At 31.0% G+C, this 17,900-nt stretch overlaps 1 protein-coding gene across 2 annotated transcripts in view; it reads left to right on the forward strand.

Annotated features, from left to right (window-relative positions):
• Positions 1–17,900, forward strand: part of LOC129972761 (uncharacterized) — a 75,240-nt gene that overhangs the window by 50,823 nt on the left and 6,517 nt on the right. For both annotated transcript variants that reach the window (XM_056087012.1, XM_056087013.1), the window contains exon 2: positions 16,647–16,737. In XM_056087012.1, the coding sequence (XP_055942987.1) occupies positions 16,698–16,737 (40 nt within the window). In that variant the 5' untranslated portion in view covers positions 16,647–16,697. The remainder of the gene's footprint in view (positions 1–16,646; positions 16,738–17,900) is intronic.

Consider the following 17,900-nt stretch of genomic DNA (forward strand, 5'->3'; position numbering starts at 1 on the left):
CCAACGTAATCGCAAATACAAATAAGTGAGCCAAAACTGCAATGGTCCTCTGGAATCCGACATCAGTCATTTAGATTGGCGATAAAATTAGTGCTAAGAATGAATCAGAGGAATATATTGTGTAGATTCAGAGAGTAAAGCAACGTCCGGTAATTGCTTATATGGATAAATTTAGTGAGAAAGGATTAATGCTAAATAATGGTTGTAAGATTTTGAGGATTGTGCTAGTGAATGTATATTAGGGTGGAACGAAAAAAATCAATTTTTCATTTTTAATTTGTAATAACGCGGTAAAGTTGCCTTTTGTTGTAGATAAAATAAATTGTAAACATGAAAAATATTGGGAGTAGGTGAGGTGCCGCAAGGACTTTAAAATTTCATAAAACTGAAATTTTTGCTACATTTTAAAGGTTTTTTAAAAATAAAATAATCAACTCCTACAATTATCAAGACAACTTCAACCTACAATTATCAACATGTTAAAAAAGAGATTTAAAAATATTATATAGTCTATCAAAAACATTCAGTCAACATACTATTCTAAACTCGATAATTTTTCCATGTACTGCCCCAAAATTCAATGAAGAAAAACAGTTTAGATGCCAAAACTTCACACCGAATTTCACTTTTCTAGCTTTTTGCGTTTACGAGAAATCGTGTTTCCGTACTTAAAAAACGGACGGTTGAGAGACACTATCATCTGATAAAGCTGGAATTTCAAAATTTGCACAGATAAACAAGTCTGATGATTAAGCCTTGCAAAATATTATATATCTAACTTTTTTGTTCATCGTGTTCGCTTAGATTTAGATATTGTTTAACAACGGATTCTAAAACAGTCCGCGCTTTTGCGCATAAATTAGGGTGGGTTTAATTCGTCAAAATAGGGTAAGAGGAAAAACGAAAGGAGGGGATGTTTACATTTATACTTATATAAAGCTCAATGTGTGTGTGTGTTGGCTCTCTACAGGCCAAGACCGTTTGACCTACAGCTACCAAATTTGGTACATGTATACCTTGGAGGTGGTCCCTTTTTATGAATTTTTAATTAGAATTTTAATTATTAATGAAAAACTAACTTCTCCGCCAAAAAAATCTTAATTTTCCCCACCGCCAAATGAGTAAGGCTTCAGTTTTTTTACCCACTCTAATGAGGCTAAGCTTAATATTTTTCGACCGATTATTTCAAACGATTCTGTTTATTTTTTTAGTGTTTGATGCATTTAAAATTAAACATTGTTAATTAATCTATCTGCTCATGATGAATATGAGAAAATTTTGTGGACAAATTCTTGAGATATTACATAAATTAAGAAAGATATTCTTTAGTGCCTATTAAGTTTAAACGCTCAGTGACTCTAATATCAGTAATCATATTATTAAAAAAAATGCTTTGTTTCAGTAAAAAATATTATTATATTAATTGCAGATTAATCCTTTCCGCTTTCATTTAAAGCATAAATTCTACGGAAGCTAACAGAAAATTTGAGAGATACATATTACATTATGACTGAAGGCCTTTATAATATTATGAGTGAATTATATGACAATCAAAATTAGAAGTTTTAAAATATTTTGATGAAGAATCTATTAAAGTAGGAATTGCATAAAATATTTAATTATTAAAATTTCAACGAACATTAAGATTGGCGAACCGGCTGGTCGCCAAAGGCGGCTAGTTTAACAATAAAATGAACTCGGATTACTCGCAGGCCGAATTAAAATAATACTGTCAAAAACGACACGGTATTCACATATACGTGGAAAAAAAGGAAAAAAAAGTATCTAATAGGGCTAAAATCAAGGTCAAAGAATGACGAAGAATTCCAGGAAATACGCTCCTCCTTCCGTGTCTTTCCCCTTAATGAGATAGAATCGTCGAAGAGTGGTCAGAATACTGAAACGAACAGTAGATACACGGATTTCTCAGAATACGGAAAGAAACAGTGTTTTATATTCGGATTTTGATCAAAGTGTGATTCAAATGAATGATTTTAATATGAAGATCATATAACAAATTTCATCTATCTTATTGGCTTTATTTTTTGAATTAGTGTGCTTTTTTCTTTTAAATTATATATATATATATATATTCGGCTTTAAAATCTAAGCCCGAAAGCCTGAGCAAAATCTGAGCCTGAATTTCCCCCCTGTCTTCTACGATGTGAGAATTCGTGAAATCTAAGAGCCTGTTTCTTTTTGAAGATTAGAGTTCTTTACCATTTGTTTTTGGTATATGGACAAGTAAAAAACGTTTATTAAAAATATTGTTACTATTAAATGTAGAAGTAATATAATGTCGCACCGATGAAGTGAAGGTAAATAAACCGTGTGTTAACTAAAGTCAAGGATAACACTAGCTGGTCTTAACTCGAGATCTTATTCAAGGAACTAAACCTTATATCTGTTTTTATCCACAAGACGAAATGACTCGAATCTTCAAAGATTTAGAAAGATACAGAAATCATAATAACATTGCAGAACAAACGAGAAATAACAGAATGTAATTCAATAACAAGACAATTTTTAGGCAACTTGCCTGCAATCAAATACGAACTTGCGAAATGTCGCTTTCAGTTCATAGCATTCTACCATTGAGCTATTCATTCTGCTGCAAGGCATAACAAGTTCCATTACAATATTAATTTAGTGAGATTTATATTAATATTACTCTCAAACAGGTCTTTAACATTGCAATTGATTTTATTATTATAGTGCTATTAGGAAAGTTAAATATTTAACATATGTTAATATTATTTAATGAAAAATTAAAATATTCATGACTAGGTAATGACTGATCTAGGTAAAAATCATTTGTGTAATATTTTTATTGTAATAAAATAAATATGAAACTTAATAAATTTCTTAATAATTTTATTTCCGAAAATAAAATTCCCCCCTTTTAATGAACATCATTCATTTCATTAGCTAAAATTTCTTTGCGATATTCGCATCTCACCAATCAGCGATTTATTTTAATGAGTTAAACAACGTATTTTATTCTCAAAAACTAAGATGGCTTTGAATTTCTCAAGGCGGGATCAACTAAAATAGTTGAATGAAAAATTGATTTTACAAATAATGGAAATACCTTATTTAAATAAATATGAAAAACTTTTTAAGATTTCAAAAATCATGCTCATATTAAAGATAAATCTGATTTGCATTTGGTTACATTTCCGAAATTTCCGTGAATGAGATATAGAGTCTCCAAAAGGTGTTTTTTTTGGGGGGTGGGGGGGCCCTGTTTTCAACTAACAAAATTATGTATATTTCAAGAACTATTGCACATTTTTCAATAAATTTTGATATAATTACTTAAGAACTCCTGCTATGTTCAATTGTTAGAAAATCTTGGTTTATGTAATGGGAAATTTTCAAGATTCGAACTATGTTAATTAGCGTGAGCAATTCATTTGTCAGTTCGAACAAACTTGACCCCTTGAGTCATTTCATTTCATCATGCAAAAATACATTAATAAGTAATGTAGCTATAGAAGTGTTCTTTAATAAATCGTTTACATTTAAATTTTGACTTATTTGAAATGAAATAATCCACTAGTTTAATAGAAAAAATAACACAGTTTAGAAATTGGTAATAATTCTTTAATTTGAAATATAGTGTGTTCAACTTCTTTTTTTAAGCTGCTTCTGGACACTTTTGCGGAAATATAATTCTTATAAAAGGAGAGAGAAAAAAAAGAAAAGAAGAAGAGATTTCAGAAAATCGAATCATTATCTGAGGGGAAGGAGGCTTTTCTTTATAAAATTCCATGTACCAATGAAAAAAAAAAAAAAAAAAAAAGAATATAACCTTTTCTTGGCTAAATTGGAAACAAAATTAAAATCCCTCGACCCACTTCAATCTCGTAAGGATTTTGAATTCTCTTCCAAAGCAACGGATTTCGTCAATCCTACTTAAGAGGTGTCTTTTTTTGTTCAGAATTTTTTTTTAGATTTGGTCCGAAGCGGTTGGTTTCAAACTTTTTAAGGATTTCGGAGCTGCCATTATTAACCATAAAATTGCTAATAACAGAATTCGGCTGAGAGGCGCTTTATTTGTTTATTTTTTCTTTCCTATTTGCTTTGTTATTAACTGATTTGATGAAATAGAAAATCATGTAATTTAAAAGTTAATTGAAACTTTATTAGATTAGTAATAATTGTAGAAAGATTTAGTTTTTTTATAATGTTTTATAACTTTACTGTAAGCCTTTCATTTTGTTTAATTGAGTCGATTTGGAAAAAAAAAATACATATGTTTTTTGTTTTGTAATTAAAATTTATATTCTATCAAAATGCTATTGAAATCTATATTTTGGGAAGAAAAGGACGTGTTTCTACAGTTTTTGAATTGCTACGAAGTTCTTTGGAAAAGTTTTGATGCAACATTATGAGAAAAAAAAAGAAAGTTTATATACAAAATTATATGAAAAGAAATTTTTACTTATTGTTTAACCCTTCCCCCTTCTTTTAATTTTTTATTTTTATTACGGTGTAATCGAAAGTATCCACTGGAATTTGTTTTATATTATTTTAGAACCATAATGTATTTAAGAAAATGCATTTAAAAAATAAATGCACTTTTTAATGCAGCAACTACAAATGCGAATGTGTTAAATAGGGTTTTTTTGTAGGTGAAAGTTATGCTGCTATAATTATCTTGTTCCTTAATTCGTTCTTTCTGTTGCAGTTGTTTATTGCTTTATACATACACTTGTTTTTCTTTTTATATTCATTTTCTTCATTCCCCCAAAATAATTGAGAGCAGAATTGTAAAATTAAATCTTATTTCAGTTTAGTGAATGCATATTTTACTTCACTATCTCAGTTTAGAATTGAAATTTATCGTTATTAATTTGTAATCATTTGGTAACAAATAAAAGGCGAAAGCGTCTCGCTCTCTCTTTTTTTTTAATAAATTGGCAGGCATTTATAATTATCTTAAAATTTGAAAATAAAATAAGTGGGGATTTATTTTCGCTTATCAGTCTGCACTATACCTTTTCCTTTCTTGAATTCCTTTTTTTTAAAAAATGTATCTCCCGCATATTTTGACAGTTTAATCTTTTCAAGCCTTTTTTCCTGTAGAAGATATTAATAAGAAGATTAAAATCGCCTCATGTTTCAATCCTAATGGATCGTTAGTTTTCATTTTGTACGCATTTGCAAAGAAATCGTTCATTCTTAGGAGTTTAAAAAAAATCTGCTATTCAAGCAAAGGCTTCCATTTTTTAATATTTTTATTGAATTTTTTTTCACCGAAGATATTTCCCGCTTTCAATGATGGAGTTAAAGGGGGGGGGGGAAGCTAGCCCGGAATTTTCCCTGCCAGCTTTTGTATTTTCCGTATCATTAGCATCGCCTCGGTTTTAAAAGTTTCCTCACATTTGTCGAAATATTTTGTCGTAATGCGTTTCTAACACCTCTTACTCCACCTTCCCCCAGCAGGACTTTCTTGTGGAACATTTTTATTACGAAAATGTCATCTTAACTTCTGGTCGGAAACTCGACTGAGTTCATTGATTTTCACATTATATTTCGAACTTTCGCATTCAGTGTTAAGTGATATAATTTTTTTTTCAGTTCACAAATCTATTGTGAAAATGCAATATATTTCGTATTTTTATTTCGATTTTATAAATGATAACTAATGACCTTTCAGTGATATGAAATTATGTCTTAATGCATTTTTTAAAAAACACGAATCGTGTTGAATTATGTAGTATTTAATATCTTTTCGAATGGAATTCAAGCCTTTTTCGTTCGTATTCTAAACTGACCGCTTTTTTTGGTTATCAACAGGTTCGCCGGGATTCATGTTCTCTAAAATTTTCCAACTAGATATTTTATGTATCTTAATAGCTTTTTTAGCAAGCAATTTTGATAGTCATACTATTATAGAAGCCGTTCTGTTTATTTTACTGTGTATCTCTAATTTTCTTTCAATTCCCGTTAAATTTGGGCTTTAAAATAAAATAGAACAAATTAAACTTCAATTAATACAAAAACATTTTTTGCTGAAATCAAGGAAGTTTTTAAAAAAATTATGAGTATAAAAAACGAAATCGTACCTTTTTAAGTCTCATGTGCTATACAGAATAATTTTCGTAATTTATACAATATCTGAAAGAATTATTCGATAAAAACTTCTCTGATTCATCAAAAATAAATAAATAAATAAAATTAAAAAAATCAGCTTTTAGTTTTACTTTTAAAAGATTTAAATGACGTAAATAATAAAATTTTATTTTGTTTCGGTCATTAAACATACTTCAAAAATTATGAAGTCTAAATTTTATGAAAGTCTTTTGGCCTTAAGGAATGATATTCTGCGACATATCTTTTGTATTCCTGTTTTCACATAAGAAAAAATTTCCATGTTCTGCAATCAAATCTGACCGAATTATAAAGTCTTGAATATTAGAATTTTAGAGCAAAAATCATCATATTCATCATCTTACGCCAAATCAATCTTGGGGGGGGGGATTCTAGATACTGATTGGCGTATCTGCTTTGAGAAGAAATCTCCCGTATTTATAAGATAATGTTATTCAAATTTTCATAACTCTCTCGGTTTTAGTCGCAATAGAGTAGACCTTCCTTTTTATTTAAAACAGTTCACCTTTGGTGAACCTGCTAGTTCGCTGAGAGTATTGGCTATATTTAATTTTCTTTAAATCGTATTGATATAACTTCATGTCCTTGATTCCGGCAAAATATCAGGCATTAAAGCCGTGTTATTCTAATTATCTCTCAGGTATGTTCTATTTATTGTGTATATTAGCCTTTCTAATGAAACCAGTCTCACGTTATCATGGCATTATTAAAAACGCAAATATCAAAATGAGTTAAATTTCACGATATTGTAGTTTCATTTTTTTATGTCTTGTAAAATACCCAAATATTAAACTGGAATGTTTCGGATTCGAGACCCGATTTCACCGAAGAACTGCCATGTGAGCGGGTCTGGCGCACGTTAAATCTGTGAGGGCCAAACGTCCTCCCGTTGGTGTGGTGTGGAAGTGTGGAGAGAGGGAATTTCAGCTCAGGTGACGTCCTCGTCATCTGACCGCGGTTCAAAATTGCGAAGTCCGTCCCAAAATAGCCCTAGTGTTGCTTTAAAACAGGATGTTGATATAACTAAACTTCACTTAAACTGAAACCCAGATATTAAGCAGAGATCTTATTCGTTTTAAACACTGGAAAAAAAATCGCATGATTAAGTATTTAATGAGACAATGAGAACTGTTTGAGCTTCAGAGCAACAATATAATTTATTATAGAAATCAGATATATATATAATATAAATATTGTCAAAATTCAACAAATATTTGCACGACTATTAAATTGGTATCCTGAAGAAGATATTTTCTTTATAATTCTAGTAACGATTTAAAGTTGACCTTTTTTGTTAACACTTTTGGAAGTTATCTCAGATAAACGCCAAAATTCGGTTTAATTTTTAATGAATTAAAATTCTAATTAAAATTTCATAAAGGTTGCTCTGATGTATGCATTTCTGATTTCCAGGGTATACATGTTCTAAATTTGATAGCTGTAAGTCAAATGGTCCGGCCTGTAAAATGCCAACACACAAACACGCTCATTCACCTTTTTTGTTAATATAAATATATTTCGATTGATCTAATCTAAGTGAAGCATTTTTAAATAATTATTGACATATACTTTTTATTTACAAATAGAATTTTCTTATTTGCAGAAATATCCAAGGAGACTGTACTATCTTAGATTTTGTGCTATTTTATACACGAGACCGAAGCCGTGGTAAAAACAGTTGCAATCATGCATTCCTATTAAAATCGATCAAAATTATCTTGCCAAGTTTAAATTTATTATATCACATTGAAAACAATGGGTGTGGCCTTCTGAAATTCTCTCATTTGTTCTCTAATAAATGTGCTTATGCATTATTAACACAAGTGCATAAGCTGAAAACAAGGTAGTTAATAGACTAGAATACTAGTTATAATAACAGGTTATAGCTACAGCGAATGTGATATTTGGGAGTCAGTTGCTGGGATACGGTAAATACAAATGTTCCAGAAAACTGAATGTGTGTTTTGAATGCTTTTTTACGACCAATTAAGACCAAATTAGTTTTCAGAGTTGTACTTCCAAAATCCCATACCAAATTTCATGTATTTAAATCATTGCGTTTTTGAGCAGCCGCTTTAACGTTCTTGTGGAAGACAGACTGTTGGTCCCATGATGAATTCTGTTCCAAATTTGATACATATCTACGTTTTAGACATTAAAGAGTCAACTTTTGACAACTGAGTGTCAACTTTTTTCCTTCTAGCTTCCTTCTAGCTAGTCAACTTTTTTCTTCATTTTGTAGTTATATTCGGATGGATCATCTCCGAATGAATTCTCTTCAAAATTTGACACCAATTTACGGATTTCGTATAATAATAAAATTTCATCCGTTTAGCTCAAAGTGTTTTTGAGTTATTATGCCACTAACGAACCGACATAGTTCCAAAAATGCACTTTTCGGACTTGAGGAGAACTAAAACATGGAAATTCGTTAAAATCTCGTATTCAAATTTTTTTGACAATTATAGTGCCTTTTTTTTGTATATATTTCGTATACGAGAAATAAAAAGAAGGAAAAGAAAGTAATAATAGTAACTGGTCTGTTTTTATAGCGCGTTACTTTGTGTGATTCTCTTTCAAACGCACGAAAATCAGATCTTATTTTACTTTTAATTTGGCTAATGAGAACTTGTCAGCAGATCTAGGATACGGGAACCCTAGAATTTCCCATTAAAATGGTATTAAAACATCGTGCATAATTCGAATTTATTTTGGTACATTCAAAGTAATCGAAGCTAAAAAATATTTTCTGCCCTCGATGACTCTAATTGAATCATTTTAATGTCCTTAATTAATTTGAACAGTAATTAAGATTTAAAACCCAAGGCTTTCTTTGCTGTATAAATTTTTTTTAAATTTATTTTAAATAATTTGGCAGTATTATTACATGTAGGTTGTGTGTGTGTTTTTTGAAATTTTGTTACATAATTGTTCCATTCAAAGTGCTGCATATTGTTTGTTTCTTAAAATTATTTAATTATTGAATATTTTTGAAATTGTTAAATTTTTGAGTTATTATTATCAATTTATTCATTAGAATTATTTGTTATTAATTAAATAATTACGTATTATTCAATAAAAATGTTGCATTGTCTGATTTTCTCAGTTTTTCTTAACTCCAGAAAAACGGGAGCGATCATTTTATCCGTAAATGATTTTCAAACATTCGTATTTTTTAGTTTGTTTGTTATTCGATTTCTTGCTTGATTTTTTCTTATAAATTGGCTTTTCCTTATAAAAGGATATGTAGAATAAAAGTTATTTATTTTTGCTCATCAGTATCGTGCGTACTGCCATTTTGATCGCTGAACAAATATCGTGATAGGTTTTCTATTCTATGTTAAAATTATATGTTTATTATTTTTCATTGTACTGGCATTTTAATATGATTTTTTTGGGAAATAGTATAAATGAAATGGTAAAAATCATTTGTTAGTCATCAGCGACTATTTTGGTTTTCGAAAATATCTGCTTCGTTAGAATGATTAGTGTTCATTTTCATTTCTATTTGATTTCCTCTTTTGTTCCACCTGCATTTTCTTTCATGATATCATAAGAAAAAGAAATTTTACATGTATTGCAGAATTGATCTGAAATTCAATCTGGTTCAGATCTAAAATCTAATTTATTTCAAGATGGATATTATAATGGATCGCATTGAATGGACTTTAATTAAAACAACAAAAACAGAAATTTTAGTCAAATGACAGTATTGTTATGGAACTCGGGGTTCTTTCGATTTGTTAGTCGATGAAGAAACAGTCCTTTAATAACGAACGACGACTTGTATTAACACGAAGACAAGAATACGCAGACAACAAATGCACAGCCGAGACGTACACAGCAATAGTCCACGAGAAATAATTGGTAGTAATAACAACCACAACACACAAAGCGGCCAGACAGAATTTAGTAGGAGGAAGAAATCTACGTAGCTACACTCTACGGTCTCTTCAAACGCCTGCAATTCTCCACTGTCTTCTCGCTTTTGCTGCATCCAGCTGCCGATTCACTACTACACGACTGGCTACTCCACACACGACTCGATGCTGCTACTACAAAAAACAGCAAGGACTCAGCACACAGCTCAATTCAGCAATCGCTTGAGCTTCACTCAACATCTGCGCTTCGCTGGATGGATCCAACTAATTCACCGCTGACTCGCTTTGCGACTCTAAACCTCTCGATGGTTCTTTCTATGATTGTTTTCAACTTAGACTGTCGACCTTTCATAGTTCCCGGAGTCGGGCAGGGAAGGTACTGGAACAACCAAGCATATCTCGGCTATATCGCCAAAATTTTGAAAGATTCCACTATTATCTATTTTGGCGCCAAGCCCTGAGATTACTGATTCGGCATCCGATCAGCATCGGATGCCGAAGAACTGTGCTTAAAACGGTCTTTCCAGTTACTGAACTAACCATGCTGGGAAGCATTATTACAGATTTGTAAAAGTATTTACATTTTATGAAACAAAAGCAATCCAGTCTTCTATAGATTACAGCAGCAACGCAGTAAATCACTCGTAGACCAGGGAACAGACTACGTGGCAAATCCGCTCAGATTCATCGTGGCTGATCGTATGCCTCATTTGCTCAATGAAAGGACAACAGCGACTCTTTTTCTGCGATTGCAGTAAAGCTCTTGGAAAATTCCAAAATTTGACGATTTCCAATTTATAAAATTCGCAACAATATATATTCCTTTATTATTATTATTATTATTATGGAATTAGCGGAAAGTAATTCCCCTGAATTGGAAAATGAAGAAAATCCGTGGATGAACATCGATATACAACTTGTGAATTCTTAGTGTCAAAAGAAAAAGAAGGCTCCAAAATTAAATTAGAGTATTAGAAAACATATCTCTTTCAAAATGAGCAAAATTAAGAAGGTGGAATTCAGTGAAGGAATGTAAATCTTTATAATACCTTTTATTAGAAAGGCGATCTCAGCGCAATATTCTTACATAGACTAAGCTCTTTTTTCCTTAGGCAGATAACTTTTAGATATTTCACAAATGTAAGAAAACGAAAATATTTTGCATTTCCACTAAAATGCACAGAAGCGAAAGCTCACCGAATCTGAATTGGAGTACATAAGAGACTTTCAATTCCTGAGGCATCTCTAAAAATTATTCATAGCGTGCGGCATGGAGTCTGAACTTTATTCATGAAACGATTTGTGAAATGCATCCAAAGAAATCTTGAGATGTTTATATGGTGTGATCTGAAACGAATTTCTAAGAATTTCTTACAGATCAATTTACTAAGTATTAGAAATCGGGAATATGTTTATTAAAAAAAGGTTGCTTTGTTATAATTCGAATCAAACCAGCGATAGTAGTAGTCTCTTCAAAACTTTCTCGAATACTCTAATAGATATAAATTTGTGTTAAACCTGTTTTTTCCAACCGATTAAAATCAAAATTTGACAAAAAAATATTTTAATTGTAGTCTTAAAATCACATACCAAAGTCATTACGTTTTCGAATTATCGGCTTCATATGTTTCTGTAAATACTGACGGATAAACGGTCAACCCTTTGTTAGATTTGGCTCAAAATTTGATAGGTGATGTCTACAATAAGATGTTAAATCTAATCTTGGGGCCGAATTTTATTCATTTATCTCTCTTTATTTTGTAATTATATTCATGTTAACTTATATTCGAACATTCGGACAGACAGACTTCTGAATAGATTTTGCTCAAAATTTTATAGAAATCTACAAATTTGATGTAAAGGCCTATTTACCAAATTTCTGGTGTCTAGCTCAAAATGCTTTTGAGTTATCTTTGCCGCAGATGGACTGAAAGGCATAGTGCCAAAATTATGTTTTTCGAAAACCAATCGAATTCATCGGAAATCTGAAACGTGGTGATTTGTCAAAATCTCTAGTTCCAACTTCGTGGCAAACCAACTTGGTTTCAAATCTAGTCGCTTCTCTGACCCACTACTAAATGCCAAACGAATGGCCTTTCATATTGCAAGACAACGCAACGATTAATGTTCCCGTGTTTGAAATATGATTCAACGGTTGACTGTCTCAACCCCCATTTCACACCGCACCCCCAAATCATCTTCCACCTAATTTCGCATCTCACTTGGTACCCCCCCCCCCCCTCCTTAAACTTAATAAACTCACTGGACCAACAGATACCGCTCATATTTGACGATATTAATTATACCTCTGAAGCAATTATGCCTGGGGCCCAGCACCCCTCTCTTCGGGGGATGGGAAACGGATGTAAAATAAGCCTTTTCCGCCCGCTAAGTAATAAGTTCTTGTAGGGGAGGGATGTCAACGGACTGAGGACGGTGTTGAATGTATGGGCGCGGCTGCTTTTCGTTATGTTTTGTTATAATAACGGTGCTTTTGATGTTGAAGAAAATTGCAGTAATAACTTGCACTTAATCAAGCGTTTATGAGTTAGCGCCCATGAAATGTGGCATGTCATTATTTTTTATTTGGATGTTTTCTATTACTCTATGCGGTGTATTACTCGGTGTTTATCTTTGCGTTGGGGAAAGGTCCCTTTCAGCATGTCGAATTCATGATCTGGAATAATTTTATTAAGGTGTGTTAATTACTTGGGTGAATTATTATCTTTTATGCGATTACTGATAAGGTCACTAATTATTAAAAGCCTACACAGTGAAGAATAACAGAACCGTCCGCATTTGGCAACAATATTTATTTTTTCTTATAATTTAATTTAATGAAAACTAGATTGAAAACTTTTTTATTATTTTTTTTTACTTTCTCGTTAATCGGATATTACGGTAAATATGATTTATCCGATAATTATGAATAATTATCGGTATTTATTCATAATAATCATTAAAATTGGTAATCGTGAAAAAATATTGAGTATTTATCAGATTTACGGGTTAGTTTATAAATCCCCATTTTGTAATGAGGAATATGTTAAATTCGGATTATTTTGTGGAGTGACGAGTTCTTCATTCTAAAAAATGAATATTTTTAAATAACACTAAAAAATTCCGTTATTATTAATTAGAAGTAAGTCATAACAGCATAAGTTATATAATATATGTCGCAAAAGGTAATGAAAAATACAAAATACGCCATGGCAGAAGCCATGCAACTGCGCAAATTGAACGAATTTTGGTGAAGTTATGGATATTTGTTACATTTCTCAATACGAGTTACATTTCATAAACTAACCTGTAAATTTGATAGTTCATGGGTGATTTTGAGTATTGTCATTTTATTACATTCACTGTAACATATACATATGATATAATATTGACAGGAATTAATTTTGTTTCAACTTATGTTTTAATTTTGGTGCAAATCAGCCAACAAAAAAGCGTCCAAAATGCATACTCGTTTTTCTTCTGTATATACAATGCACAAAGCACTACTGTGCGGGACTTCCTTCAATTCAGCTGACCAAGAGCTTAGAGAGATTGAAGATAACTATAATTCATTATCAACATGAAAAAATGGAGTCAATTTTTCTTCACGTGAGAAAAGTCCAAGTGCGCTGCACGAATTTTTATTACTAGAAGCATTTTTTTTTTTTTTGCTGTTGCCATATAAGTAAGTCTTGTATAATTGTTGTTCTAAAATAAATTTGTATCGGTTAAATGAATAAACTACAAAATTCGTACTATACTATTTTTTTTTGTTCCATTCAATGTGAATTACCGTGTGTAAATAATACATACATCGCTCTGATCTGCAGGAAATGTAAAAAAATCATTTAAAAAACTACTAAGGATATTTAGAAATGTAAAAATTTATTTTAATTACAATATGTAAAGTGCATACTCCTTGTAAATCAAATAAAATGGAAATTTATAGTATTCTAAAAATACTGCAAAAAATGAAAGAAAGAAAACTTTTGTGTGTCTTGGGGTCATTTAAAGGTGCGAACCCCTAGGCAATTGATTACTTTTTCCCATTTAATAATTATATCCTGACGTCCAGTGACGGTCAAATTACATTTTTTACTTAACAAGTTAACTGACAGAAAAAAAAAGAATACATAATTGATCGACAAATATAAAATTATCTTATATTGTATTTTCTTATATAAATTTATTATCGTAAAATTACTTTATATAAAATATTTTAAATTTCTAAGATATTTTTAGTACTGCTGATTGAACATTATTAAAAATTTTAGGTCCTGGTCGGTCTGATAGCCCAGAAATGACCCCATTTCCTCCTAAGCTTTTAATATCTTCACAACCATAAATTTTTACATCCAGCATTCATTATCTGCCAGGGAAGAAAATAAACCAGACCATTCCTGTCGCATCAATACTTTCGTTTCCCTCTTATCCAGTAATTTCTCTCCTCTTTCCTATTTTCGGCTTCAAGCCTCGATTGCCGATCAAATTTGCTAACTTAAATATACTGCAAAAACAGAAAGGGAAGGAAAAAGTCTGGGGGTGATAGAGTGCCCCTTTTTGGGCCCGCCGTCTTGTCTAGATGGAGACATCTTTTTTTTTCATATATCGATGGCTAAAAATGCTGTCTTTCCTGAATCGACGGCAAATTATCCGGCAGTTAAGATCACGGGAGCGGTGACCGACCGTCGCGACGCTTGTCCGTTGCCATGGTAACTCGAGTGACCCAGTCCTAGTGGCGCTCGCCATTGGCCCTCTCTCGTATTAAGTCAATAGAACACGTGGTTTTTGTCAGTACTTTAGAACACTTGCTGGGAAACGTTGTTCTTTTTGAGTTTGTTTGTATAAAGGGAGAATGTATGTGAAGTAATAATACAGCTAGTGTGAAGAGAGGTTGTTGACTTAACTTGTCGAAACTTTTGTTTCAGTGTTTAGTTTTAAGAAATGTTTGTTTCGCTATTATTCATTTCGCAATATTTTGAATTGTTTAAACCTCATACTTTAATTATTAACTATTCCCTGCTATTTCAAAACTGAGTAGATGCCATAATGCTGTGCTGATCGCTTTCGTCGCCTAAATTTCTTAAAAAGACAATGCAGTTCTTTTGATTTACAAGCAAAATGAGTAATTGCATTTTTAGGAAAGATCTGTTTATTTGAATGAAGATCGGCATTACATGTGCATTAAGCCTAAGATATGCCTGCAATCCAATGTCTCCTACGGTCGCCAGTGGAGTGTTAAATGTTCATTGTGTCATAGGCGTACGATACCAAAACATCTTTTTTTTCAACAGGAGCCTAAGATATGCCTGCAATCCAATGTCTCCTACGGTCGCCAGTGGAGTGTTAAATGTTCATTGTGTCATAGGCGTACGATATCAAAACATCTTTTTTTTCGACAGGAATAATCATAAATACCTGTCTTAAAAATATTGTTATTTCTAATTTTGTACTGAATTTTCCAGTCATTCAGAAAAACTAATGCAAGAAAAATTAATTTTTATATTACGTGCTGAAAATCGTTAACATGTTCCATTATGCTGATAAAATATAGCATTTGATAAATTAATGTTATCCTATAAGTACTTTATACTAGAATGGTTTAAAAAATTTTTTTAAAGCTATTTAAATTATTTTAAAGCATGTAATGTTAATTTTTCAGAATTCATCTGGGTTATTTTATCAATGGCACTGGCAACAGAATTGAATTTTTTTTAAAGTAAAATTCTTTTCCGTAATTCAAATATATTTTACCCGAGATTTGTCGCTTTAATGTTGAATAGACTTTACCTCTTACCATCGAATTTTGTCTTATTCTGTATTGTGGGACGCAATTTCTACGTCGTCTGAGCTTGACTATTTTTCTTTTGAGCATAGTAAATCTCACTCGAGGATTTTCAAAAATTGACTTTGTTATTCTTAAAATATTTTACAAGAATTTTGATGAAGGCCATTGTTTGCTTTTTTGAGGAACAACGGTATTAATAACTCTGAAATAGCATGATTAAAATGAGGGCAACTTCCATCATCGTTTTCATTCGATCAATTTGATGGGAAATAAGCTATTAAAAATCATATGCTTAATTACTGGACTTGTAAACGGTTTCGGTAGTCTCAACAGATGCTGACAGTATATTAAAAGCTATTATCCCAAATTTATATCGATATTTTATCTATCTGTTGACTTATCTCCGAAATGCATCCAATATCATTTGAAATGCGTATAGAAGGATTTGCTAAATTGATTTCTTTGAAATTTTAAAATCGGCTTTAATTGGGAGAAATCTTAATTGTGATATAAGAAAAGTTGTATCGATCCCCCCCCCCCTTGAAAAAAGCTGGATTACGTTGTTTTTTATGTCGTGAGATCATTTTATTTAACACACATACTTGGGGAATTCAAATTAAGACTTTTAACACTGTCAATATTAATTGTCTAATTTCTTCAAAAATATTGTTGTTGCTTTAAGTTATTAAAAAAGAGGGTGGGGAGGTGGAGAGAAAAGTTAAATCCTGTTTCGAAATAAAAATAAATATTTACTAATCTTAGCATGGAATCATGTAATTTATGAGTTTTTATTTAAATGTCTCTGTGTTATAGTTTACAAGAGGTTTTTATATTTGTTTTGTTTTTTTCTCTTTCAGAAATCCTTTGCTGAATTTTAGACAAATGCTCTAAAGTTTAGGAACATCGTTATGCTTTTATTAACTTTGATTGCTGCGTTTTTACCTGCAAGTAAGTAGCTCATATTTCTCTTCTTGATTTTTTTTTTTTTTAAAGGTTGATGATGAACTAGTGATTTGAAAATGTTAAATGTTTCGGTTATTGGAATGTTAAATGTTAGATAGTGGAATGCTTGTCCTGTGTGTGTTTAAAAAGATAACCCAAACTAAAGAGGTAGTCAAAATACTAAAAATACTTAATTTGGGCAATTCATTAAGTAGTGGAAAATATTATTGAGGTTTTAATGCCGATTTTAAATGTTGAACAATAAAATAATAATAATAATAATAATGCTTTATTGGATTATGTTTATCTGTTTGAAATGTAGATGGCAGCACCATTTCGTCCGAATTGTAACAAAGTTGAACAGATGATATTTGTTATTAAATGTATCCCTATTTTATGAAACAATGACCCATATTATAGACCCATTATTCCTAGTTGTGTATCTGGAATATAAAGTAGAAATACGACAGCATAAATATTTCGAACGGAACTGTAAGAAGGGAGAATCTTCTCTAATTTTTTTTATTATTATTTTTTATTTTAACTATGTGGTAAGTTTTTCTAAGTAATCGGTTTTATTCTCCAAGATGAGTATATCCTGATTTTCGCAATAACCATTCTTTATTAAAATAAATCAGTAATCAACTTATCAATGCCACTTTGGTAATACACAGTAGATGTGCAGAATGTGATCGCTGTTAATGTTATCATTGACTTTATCGTTCTCTTTATATTATCAAAAACCTATGCTTCCAATCCTATATATTCATTTGTGCACGTTTAGTGTAATCACTGCATCGTTTAAAGTTAACAGTTTTGAATTAACAATTTACCCATCTTTCGTTTTCATAATGATTGTATTCCATGGAATTGCTTATACCACGTCAGATCTAACTTTAAATCTATTAGACAACTAAAACCCTGCGATTAAATTATGAAAGTAAAATGAAATTTTTTAAAAATATGCCGATTTAAATGTTAAAGACAAAATTGAAATTTTCAAGTGGTATGGAAATTTATAGAAAAGTAATCAGTTGAGTGTCGCAAAGCCAGTTGAAAATGTATAGCATTTTTGTAAAATTTTGAAAAATCGTGAGCTGTTTTTGAGCAATAAAAGTTGATATTTCCGACAGCAAATTTTAAAAGGAGTTTACATTACAATTTTTAAG

The sequence above is a fragment of the Argiope bruennichi genome, chromosome 6 (genome assembly GCF_947563725.1).
Source record: "Argiope bruennichi chromosome 6, qqArgBrue1.1, whole genome shotgun sequence".
NCBI classification, from domain to species: domain Eukaryota; kingdom Metazoa; phylum Arthropoda; class Arachnida; order Araneae; family Araneidae; genus Argiope; species Argiope bruennichi.